The following is an 11,315-nucleotide window of genomic DNA, read 5'->3' on the forward strand; positions in this document are numbered from 1 at the left end:
TTTTGAGATGGAATCTCACTCTGTTGCCCAGGCTGGAGTGCAGTGGCACTATCTGGGCTCATTGCAAGCTCTGCCTCCTGGGTTCAGGTGATTCTCCTGCCTCAGCCTCTCAAGTAGCTGGGACTACAGGTCCATACCACCATACTTGGCTAATTTTTGTATATATATATTTTTTAGTAGAAATGGGGTTTCACCATGCTGGCCAGGCTGGTCTTTAAGTCCTGACCTCGTGATCTGCCCACCTTGGCCTCCTGAAGTACTGGGATTACAGGCATGAGCCATCGTGCCCTGTATTTTTTAAAGCCCCCCAGGTGTTTGTAGTGAACAGGAAAGTTCTCAGGAGTGTAGCTCTTTAGTAAGCTCTCTTGTCCGGAGGGCTCACTGCCCGTTCTACCAAGGTTGGCACTTGGTCTGCACGGTGGTTCCTTAAATCCTCCAGCCTTGTTCTTCAGGCTTTGAAGCTGAGAATTCATGAGTCTTTGTCTGTGATGTACTTTCCATTTTGTTTTGACTTCATTATTATTCCACATTTCACTTTTATGTGATTTTCCTTTTTTTATATTTCTTAATGCAAGAAGCTCACTGTATGAACGCTTTAGGCTTGAACAGTATCTTTAAGGATGAAGAGCTGCCTGTGGGAATCACTTTCAAATTACTCCATTAGCCGGCCCAATTTCCTGGCCATGCCTGGTGAATTCTGAATCACTTGGGGGTGAGCAAGGGAAGATCCTGAAGCAGCCAGGCAGGTTTAGTATTTCACTGCTAATGCTAGAAGACAAAAGCACAGATACGTGAAGGGATTTAGAGAAATCTTGTCACTGTTTGGCCTAGAGCAGGAAAAACGTACTGCTTTTCCCCCCTCTCCTCTGGAGGCTGTGGTCCAGGCCGAGGAACTGGGCTGCAGTGTGGTACTGAGTGCCCAGCCTGGCACTGCACGGTCTGGTTGAAACTTGGTGAAGGTGTTTTCTGGGTTGCGTCAAAGGTACAGAACAGGTTTCTCTCAGTGCAGAAAGAGAACTGTTTCCAAAGGTGACATTCGGAGAAGACGTGAAGTTTTTGAACGCAGTCTTCTCTTGCTAGTTTGAGTCAGGACAGTCAGTCTCTAAGGAACAACGATGTAATATACACGTAAACATGTTGCTTTTCATTTATTGTCTTTTGTTGAATTTCACTGGTCATTAACAATGAGCTAGATGAGTTACAGAGTCTCTAGCTCTGGGTAGATAGAGGATTCTGCCCTTGGAAGCGCTTGTTGTCCATCACTCCTAAAAATCAAGCGGAATAAAGAGAGCTTGATGTGTCCTGGGAAAGGCACAGGCTCTCTGCACACTTACCTATCGTTTTTTTTTTTTTTTTTTTTTTTATAGTGGCCTTTGGTTTATCACTCATCTCTTTTAATTTCTTAAACAGAATATGGTGCACCTGAAGATGGGGAACTCAAAAGACAACCACTTATGCTCAAAAACCAGCTACTAAGTAAGAATCTCAGATTCCACATCACTTATTTGTATTTGAGTCCTTAGATGCTGAAACGGACAGTGTGTTAGAGTGTTTCTCTTAAGTGTGTATCCCTATGTACCTAAGTAGATACTTTGAGTTTAAATGCCTTTTTTTTTGGGGGGGGGAGTCTCCCCTTTCGCCAGGCTGGAGTGCAGTGGCGCGATCTCGGCTCATTGCAACTTCCGCCTCCTGAGTTCAAGTGATTTCCCTGCCCCAGCCTCCCAAGTAGCTGGGACTACAGGTGCCCACCACCATGCCCAGCTAATTTTTCTATTTTTAGTAGAGATGGGGTTTTACCGTGTTGGCCAGCATAGTCTTGATCTCTTGACCTCGTGATCTGCCTGCCTTGGCTTCCCAAAGTGCTGGGATTACAGGCATGAGCCACTGCGCCTGGCCAGAAATGTGTTCTTTAAAACATATTTAAATTCTTATATTGAACATTTTTGCAACACCTATGGCTTTTTTTTTTTTTTTCCTATTTTGTTTTTTGTGAGATGGAGTCTTGCTCTTGTCGCCTAGGCTGGAGTGCAATGGTGGGATCTCGGCTCACTGTAACCTCTGCCTCCAGGGTATAAGCCATTATCCTGCCTCAGCCTCTGGAGTAGCTGGGATTACAGGCATCCACCACCATGCCTGGCTAATTTTTGTATTTTTATTGGAGACGGGGTTTCACCATGGTCTCGAACTCCTGACTTTGTGATCCGCCCGCCTCGGCTTCTGAGTGTGCTAGGATTACAGGTGTGAGCCACTGCATCCGGCTGCAACTCTTGTTTTAAAGTCATTTAATACTGTTATAAATGTGGGAGGTGTTGGAGTTGTGAACCAAATTGTGATTTGTGAATTTGTGACTTGAAAACCTAGCTAAACTGTCAGGAAAGAAGTACTAAGAGGGGAAAGGAAAGTGTTGGTCCAGCTATTTTTGTTAGCAATTCATGGAGGGTTTTTTTCCTTTGTTTTAAGATAGAGTTTCACACTGTTGCCCAGGATGAAGTGCGGTGGCAACCTGCTACCAGTCCTGTCTAATTTTTTGTATTTTTTTCTTTTTTTTTTTTTTTGAGACGGAGTTTCACTCTTGTTACCCAGGCTAGAGTGCAATGGCGCAATCTCAGCTCACTGCAACCTCCGCCTCCTGGGTTCAAGCAATTCTCCTGCCTCCGCCTCCCGAGTAGCTGGGACTACAGGCGTGCGCCACCATGCCCAGCTAATTTTTTTTTATTTTTAGTAGAGACAGGGTTTCCCTATGTTGGCTAGGCTGGTCTTAAACTCCTGACCTTGTGATCCGCCCACCTCAGCCTCCCAAAATGGTAGGATTACAGGTGTGAGCCACTGTGCCTAGCCTCATGGAAGTATTAATAGAAACAATTTTAAACATTGATTAGACCTGTCAATTTGCACTGAATAGCTCTATCATTTGGCCATATATTAACGTGTGTGGTTAATTTAAATCTATGTAATAGTAGATATCAATTAGTCTTTTTCATTGTTTCTCTGAAAGCACTGAAGATAAAATACCCTCATCAACTTGATCAGAAAGTCCTAGAGAAACAACTGCCAGGTAAGAAGAATGAGCCTATCTTCTCCTTCTTTAAACTTCTGAATCATCAGCCTAGGTATGAGTCAGCTAAAATTAAAACCTTTAACTCATTTCTGAAAGTATGGACCTCAGAGCTGATAGGTTTTCATTATTAGTCTTTTATATTCTAAAATACAATCAGTCATGCTAATATCACTCCCCAGTAACCCAAAAAGTTCAGGTCTCCCATAACTTTATCAGCTGAAAACAGTTTTGTTAAAATTGGAAGCCCCCTGCATGTAATTACACACACATCTATTTCATGTGTCTGTGTGTGTATATATATATGTGTGTGTGTGTATGTATATATATATATATATATATATATAAATAAAATAATTTTTTGAGACAGGGCCTCACTCTGTCACCCAGGTTGGAGTGCAGTGGCACCGTCTCAGCTCACTGCAACCTCTGCTTCCCAGGCTCGAGCAATTCTCCAGCCTCAGCCTCCTGTAGCTGGGACTACAAGTGCGAGCCACCAACGCTCTGCTAATTTTTGTATTTTTTGTAGAGACGGAGTTTCGCTGTGTTGCTCAGGCTGGTCTCGAATTCCTGAGTTCAAAGCGATCTGCCTGCCTTGGCCTCCCAAAGTGTTGGGATTACAGGCATGAGCCACTGTGCTTGGCCTATAATTGTATTTTTAACCAAAGCCTGAGAACTTGAATGGCATAGCCTTTCAGAAGCTTTCCCCAGCATACTGCTGTTTCTAGGGAGACTGTGCACTGGATTTGGGGTCTGCTTATCATCCCTTCATAAGAGAAGAGGTATGTCCTGGTGAACTGAATTGTTATGGGCGATTTGTGACTTTGCTTACATTCTGCTTACCTCCTGCTCCTGACTGATCAGGAGTCCCTGCAAAAACAATTCACAAATGCTCTTTTAATGGACACCCTGAAATGGTTTTCTTTGAGAAAACTACTCTAAAACTTAAAAAAAAATTGTGCCACTGGAACTGAGTTACTTTTGTTTGGAAAATAAATACGCTTGTGTCAACAAATTAGATCCACATAACTTACTTTAAACCTTCCCCCTCAAAAGAAAAATTAGTCTGTTTTTGAGTATGCCATGATACTGCGAATTCTCACGATTAAACTTGATTTGTAGTTAAATGCTAAAATATAAACAGTAAATTTAGAGCAGCGAGGATTTAAATAAATGAAATACATACACATCAGCCTAAATGACTCTGGTACACTGGGTTTCTTTGTTTGCCCATCAGTGCAGTAAATTCACATTGATTTTTATATAGTTTCTATCAGATCAAGCTTATGGTATTGCTTATAGAAGGCCTTAGTTGTGTTCACAGAAGTACCTTTCTGATTGATAACCATCCATTTAGTGTTAATTTACCAGTACTTCTCCATTTTTATTTATTCACAATCCAGTTTCTATTCCTATAATATGTAATTTTGCTACTGCTATATAATTGATTAGAATTAGTGATGTCTCTCTGCATTATTCTGTTTTCAAACTTAAATACTGCCAAATAAAGGCCCCGGTGGAGACAGACTAGTCAAAGAGAGCCGGGACTGGTCGTTTGAGCCACTGTAATCCGGCCTGGGTGACAGAGTGAGACCCTGTCTCAAAAAAAAAAAAAAGAAAATATTGCAATATCAGTTTTTTACTCCATTAGATGAGCAAAACTTAAATAACTGGCATGAAAAAGCAGTATACCCTTTTTGTAAAGTCATGTAGAAATTACTATAAAAAATTAAAAATACACATATGCTCCGACCAAGCATTCTCTCTTGCAGCATTTTTAACGGTAAAGATAGTAAGCATCTAAATGCTTGCCAGTGGGGGAATGGTGAATAAACTCTGGCAGAACCACAGGCACACAAGGCACTGTCTCAAATCACTGAGGGGAATGAAGGAGGTCTACAGCTGTGCTGTCCAGTGTGGCTGCAATAGCCACGTGGCTATTTAAATTAAGATAAAATAAATTCAATTCTTCAGTCATACTAGACACATTTCAGGTGCTCAGTACATATGGCCGCCATATTGGGCAGTGTATGTCTAGAGAACATGGCATGAAAAGCTATACCATCATGTAATAAAGAAATATAAATGTAGTAGGTCAATATATTATAAAATCTATACATCTTTTTTTCTTGAGACTGAGTCTCATTCTGTTGCCCAGGCTGGAGTGCAGTGGTATGCTCTCAGTACACTGCAACCTCTGCCTTCTGGCTTCAAGCAATTCTTCCTGCCTCAGCCTCCCAAGCAGCTGGGATTACAGGTGCCTGCCACCATGCCTGGCTAATTTTTAATGGAGACAGGGTTTCACCATGTTGGCCAGGCTGCTCTCAAACTCCTGACCTCAGATGATCCACCTGCCCTGGCGTCCCAAAGTGCTGGGATTACAAGCGTGAGCCACTGCGCCTGGCTTAAAACCTATACATCCGTATATGAACATAGAGAAAAGAAGGCCTAGAGGTCTACCTCTCAAATTTTTAACACTGGTCATAAGCAGGTGAAAAGAATGAATTAGCTATCTCCATATTTTCTGAATGTTACTTAACTATATTAAACGTGGTTAATGCTATTTATTACATATAAATCACCACTTTCTTCCAGAGAACCAGCGTGAGTAGGCAGGTTTGTTTGTTTTTTTTTTTTTTTTTTTGGAGATAGGGTCTCGCTCTGCTACCCAGGCTGGATGGAGTACAGTGGCGTGATCATGGCTCACCGCAGCCTTGACATCCTGGGCTCAAGCGATCCTCCCAGGTAGCTGGGACTAGAGGCATACATCACTGTGCCTGGCTAATGCTGTAGTTTTTGTAGAGATGGGGTGTCCTTGCGCTACTCAGGCTGGACTCGAATTCCTAGGCTTTGATCCCTCTGCCTCCCAAAGCGCTGGGATTACAGCATGAGCAGGCCAGGCAGATTTCTTAGAATTGCTTTGTGACCAAACTTTGTTTCTGGCATGTGTTAGGAGTATGCCATTTCCCACTGGTGTGCAGTGGTTAACCCTTCTCTAACCATCATCCAGACAATGAAAGCCAGTCCATCTAAATCTTTTGAAAAGACTAGACTATCACATATTCACACAGGAAAGAGCAAATTTGGTTAATTAAAATTATAAATTCTATTAACTATATTCATTACATACAAAAAGGCCAGTTTTTATTCTAAAATAAAGATAACGTTTATTATCACAAGTTGCATAAAAACACACAGCTTTTACAAAAATGATTTCTGATAGAAAAATATGTTTGAATACATTGTGGTATTTGTAGGAACACCACACTATTGCTGTATCTCCAGCTAAAGCTTCAAGGAAACGGTATTTCTCATAATCAAAATATCCACTATTTACCACAACCTCTCTTTGGAAAGAAGTTCATAGTGTATTCTGAACAAACCAAAGTGTTTACTCTGAAGTTACATTCCCATGTATAACACAGTTACAAATTACATAATAACAGAATGGCCCTGCTGAAAGGGACCTTGCAGGTCATTTAGTTGACACCTTCATTTTACAGAGGGGGAACTCAGGCCAGAGAGGTTAAGAGATGTCCTCAGGACACCTGAGTACCATTCCAGCGTTTGCTCAGTAATTCATAAGGAAGTCATTACAAAGGTTCAAAAAGAAAACTTACTGATTTCACTCCCATTATTCTGTGCTGAGTATCATGTCTGGTTTATTCAGATTAAGAAATTCTCTACTGAAATGTATGAAATGCGCTGTCAAAGGGCACTTAGGGCCGTTGGCTCCATTTCCCACAGTTCCCCAAATGAACAGGTGGTAGAAAGACTCAGGCTTTCCCCTAATTACTGACTTGGGTAAACTGACACTGAAAAATGACAGATACAGCTATCACTGCAGTTGACTCTGTGGTCTCATCACATGACTAGTTTTACAGGTAACTGTCACCTGAGAGAACGGACTGTTCTTGTCTTTTGATAGGCTCCATGACAATTCAAAAGGTGAAGGGATTGCTGTCACGTCTTCTCAAAGTTCCGGTGTCAGATCTTCTGTTGTCCTATGAAAGTCCCGAGGTAAGTTGCTCAGCAAAATACAAAGTCAAGCGTAATCCCCATACTATGACATTAAACTGTCTCCAGATAGCAACAGTTTGGTTCTAAATGGAGGCCACAGATCTGTTTGATTTTAAGGGTAAGCTACTGCCTGAGGATGGGGTGGGGGGGAGAGTATGTATAACATACGTTATGGGATCTGTCTTAATCACATCCTTCCCCACTTTTGTTCTAATTTTAGAAGCCGGGCAGAGAAATTGAGCTGGAGAATGACCTAAAGTCATTACAGTTTTATTCTGTGGAAAATGGAGATTGTCTGCTAGTGCGATGGTAACAACCAACTAATAAAATTTAGAGACTACACTGCTTATGTCTGGGGTTCACCAGAAATAAATGCTTCACTGGAACAATTCTGCCCAAAAAAAGTGGGGGGGGTTACTACTTGCCCTAAGTATAACAAGGGACGTAGTTTAACAATGGATGTATTTTTTTGTCGGGAAGCGACCATTTCTAGGCTAATACATAATAGCTATAATAAAGGCTTTGAACCTACTAATGATTTTCTGATCTTATTTCATATTTTTTTACAGTTCACTGCATTTCATAAGATTTAAATATCAAATAGAAAGTAGCTACCTAATAAAATCTGAACGCAGTTAATGTCTGTCATAAGACTAGTTTTAATGGAACTCTCTATTGATACTACTATTTTAAAGGGTTGCTAAAATGATGTGGTTGGTCATTTTGGGAAATGTCCCTTAAACTTAGGGAGACACATCCTCTACGTAACATATAACATATATGCTATTATCTCTCTTCTCAGGTGCACTGTTTTTTTAAGAGTACTTAATCACATGCCTTTCCCTATAGTTATACCTACGCTGAGTCTATCTTCTTCTGTAGAAGATTACCAGCTGATTGAAATGTTACTCATGTTAGGTAAACATTAGGCAATGATAGGAGGAATGCAAAATTCTTTCAAAATGTCAACAATTTAGAAATATCCTTCTTGATGGCACTAAAACCCTGAGAGGTATTTTGCTTTTATTCATACCCGCAAAAATTGAGCATTTAAAAAATATGAGTAATAAACTGTGACCTTCAGGATTTATGTTAGATGGCAGAAAGAAAATTTGGTTATTAGTCTACCAGATGAATGAACTTCTTTAAAACCAAGGTTCAGAGCTGAGAATCATATTGGTTCCTTTTCAAGTTCAAGTTGCCCACTTCAGTGATCCACAAAATTTGACATTTCCAGAAACCCCAAACTTTGGTATAAGTGACCATTGCTCAAATATGTGATTATATGATCACACAGCATTCCTGTGAGTTCTTTTTGTCTAATTATCCTAATTCAGCTCTACAGAACTATCCTAAAATCCAGGTTGAAATTCAAACTCAGTTATTACTCCAGATTTCCGAACCTAGGCCAAGTTTTAAACCAAAAATTATAGGTAATGATAAATGACTAGTCACAATGAAACAGGATTTGGAAATATTTTTTCTTTTATAAAATAATTTGGTATTTTTCTGATAATCTTCCAATATATGAATAAAAACTTTTCTTATGCTACAGTACCAGTTGATTTTTAAGAAGGAAACTTGTGCAAACATTAAGAAACACCGCACTGGTTCTGGGTAAAAGTGCTGGTCTAGAACTCTCCTGAAAAGACAGCACAGTACTGCTAAACCCTGGACCTCCTCTGACTTCCAATCAGATTATCGTTTCCCTGCCCTGATTTCCCTGTTATCTTGTTTCACATCGACAGGGATCACCGCACATTTCCTTTAGTTTCCACAGTTCTGCCAGTTCCTGCGGAGAAAACTGAGGAGAAGACAGCATTCCCGTCTCACAGGTCTTCTCACACAGCCACAGGCTGTCCTGTTGAAAAACAAAACAGAAGCTGATCTGAGAGCTGTGAAACTGAAGAGCCTAAGAAAGTATGCATATAGCCAGCTTTTATGTATTCTAATGATGCTGAAATTATTTCAAGGATAACTCCATGTGTGGACCAACTGGCAAGGTTTGGGGGTGGCAGCTCCTGAGGTGGGAAAGCAGCAGGCACCACAGTCCTGTGGCTGTGGGATACAGAAGCAAGGCGGTGTGTGGATTAAGTTAGTCACCAAATGCAATTCTGTGATGAAAGATTTAAGAAATCACAAGTGAGTTTCATGTTTGCAGTTAAAGGTGGTTCTATGGCAGAATTAGTTACATCTGTTATTCTTAATGGAATGCTTACAATAATGTGGGGACTGTACCCAAGTGCTTTGTAAATATTTCAATTCTCACAATAATGCTGTAAGTTAGGAATTATTTCCCTCTTACAACTGAGAAAGAGTTAAATCACTTGTTCAAGGTCACAGGGCTGATAAATGAAGAGGAGGAGTTAAAGACTCCCTAGCTCAAGTTCTTAACCACTAGACTCTTTCCCAGCTACATAAATTGGCTTGTTTCCAGCAACAGAGCAGAACACACAGAAACTCATTCAGTTAGACAACACAAAAATGTTGGATAAAGTTAAAAACCTTTATGAGGCATGGCTGAACTCCTTGGTGAAAGAACAAATGGTAGGAGCAAGTGGAGTCTGCATGTGCCTTGAAGGTATGTGCTGATCCCTGGGTTTTCAAAGGCAAAGCCCAGGGACTGGAGACTAACTGGAGACTGACAAAGCTGGGATCCCTAAGGGCCACAGCCTCAGGCAGTTTATAAGAAAACAAACTCAGCTTGTCTGTCTCAGTCTTGCCCCTCAGTGGGATGGGAAGGAGTCTCTCCCCTGAGTGTCTAACCACAGCTTGCACTTACGTGGGTCTGGGGCTGGTAGACACAGTCTGTGCAGGCCCAACAGTTCTAAACTATAAATCTGAAGTATTCATAGATAGCAGTACTTGCAGGTGCATGGCAGAAAAAATGTAAATCCTCTTTGTAAGAATACATTTTAGGCCAGTCACGGTAGCTTAGGCCTGCAATCTCAGCACTTTGGGAGGCTGAGGTGGGTGGATCAGTTGAGGTCAGGAGTTCAAGACCAGCCTGGCCAACACGGTGACACTCTGTCTCTATTAAAAATAAAAATAGGCCGGGCACAGTGGCTCATGCCTGTAATCCCAGCACTTTGGGAGGCCGAGGTGGGTAGACCACGAGGTCAAGAGATTGAGACCAGCCTGGCCAACATGGTGAAACCCCATCTCTACTAAAAACAAAAATCAGCTGGGCGTGGTGGCATGCACCTAAAGTCCCAGCTACTCGGGTGTCTAAGGGGAGAATCGCTTGAACCGGGGAGGCAGAGGTTGCCGTGAGCTGAGATGGCCACTGTACAACCTGGGTGACTGACAGAGCAAGATTCTGTCTCAAAAAAAAGAAAAAAAAAATGCATTTTAAATATAGGATTCAGTTTCCAAAGACATGACACGGTCACAAAAAAAAACTGCAGAATCAGATCCAGCAAAGACGACAGATCCCACTATTACCAGATACAGAAAAGAATTCTATTCGAAGATGAGACTGAAAGTAACGACAAAGGAATCGGACTATCAAAATGGACCATGTAGAGGTGGGTTTCTTTCTTGTCCTGAACTGAGAGCTGCTCTAGGGTCCCCGCCTTATGCAGGGCCCTTAACTGACAGACGCTGCATGTGCCTTCCGTCCCCTGCACCTTCGATGGCCAAAGTGGAAGCTGCAAGAATCCAGAACTCAACAGAAATCTCTGAAGCAAAGGCCACCTTTGTGCTTGCTTTTTTCCCAGGGCTCCAAGTTTCCATTTTGGTCTCTGCAGATTTTTTTTTTTTTTCTGGTTCAGCAATAGTGTTTTAAATGATGTCTTATATTTCCTGCAGTGTCTTATTTTTATCGGTCAGAAGGGTTGAAGGATGCTTAGACTGCCACACTCAATCAGTGGATTCTGTCATTAAGTTTTAAAGCTGCAAATAATTTCTGATTGCAGCTATGGAAACTGAATTCTTTGTAGGTAGGGGAACTTTCATTCCTCCTTTTGCTTTAAACTCAGTAGAATACTGGATGAGAAAATAACCTAGGTGGATTATTGTGAATTAAAGTAACAGCATTAACTTATGGTAGAAGATCCTCATTCTTTCTGTCCATGGTGTGATATACATTACAGGTTGAATTCCAAATCCAAAAATCTCAAATCTAAAATCCTCCAAGGCCGGGCGCGGTGGCTCAAGCCTGTAATCCCAGCACTTTGGGAGGCCGAGGCGGGTGGATCACGAGGTCAAGAGATCGAGACCATCCTGGTCAACATGGTGA

General features: G+C 41.4%; 2 protein-coding genes across 2 annotated transcripts in view; one reads left to right on the forward strand and one right to left on the reverse strand.

Annotated features, from left to right (window-relative positions):
* The window catches only part of TBCE (tubulin folding cofactor E), a 67,148-nt gene extending 59,538 nt beyond the window's left edge, over positions 1–7,610 (forward strand). Inside the window, exons 14-17 of the mRNA XM_037737813.1 lie at positions 1,411–1,476; positions 2,996–3,055; positions 6,984–7,075; positions 7,296–7,610. Of these exons, the coding sequence (XP_037593741.1) occupies positions 1,411–1,476; positions 2,996–3,055; positions 6,984–7,075; positions 7,296–7,388 (311 nt within the window). The 3' untranslated portion in view covers positions 7,389–7,610. The remainder of the gene's footprint in view (positions 1–1,410; positions 1,477–2,995; positions 3,056–6,983; positions 7,076–7,295) is intronic.
* Positions 6,178–11,315, reverse strand: part of B3GALNT2 (beta-1,3-N-acetylgalactosaminyltransferase 2) — a 58,621-nt gene continuing 53,483 nt past the window's right edge. Inside the window, exon 12 of the mRNA XM_017526576.1 lies at positions 6,178–8,936. Within this exon, the coding sequence (XP_017382065.1) occupies positions 8,802–8,936 (135 nt within the window). The 3' untranslated portion in view covers positions 6,178–8,801. The remainder of the gene's footprint in view (positions 8,937–11,315) is intronic.

The sequence above is a fragment of the Cebus imitator genome, unplaced genomic scaffold (assembly GCF_001604975.1).
Source record: "Cebus imitator isolate Cc_AM_T3 unplaced genomic scaffold, Cebus_imitator-1.0 Scaffold42, whole genome shotgun sequence".
NCBI classification, from domain to species: Eukaryota; Metazoa; Chordata; class Mammalia; order Primates; family Cebidae; genus Cebus; species Cebus imitator.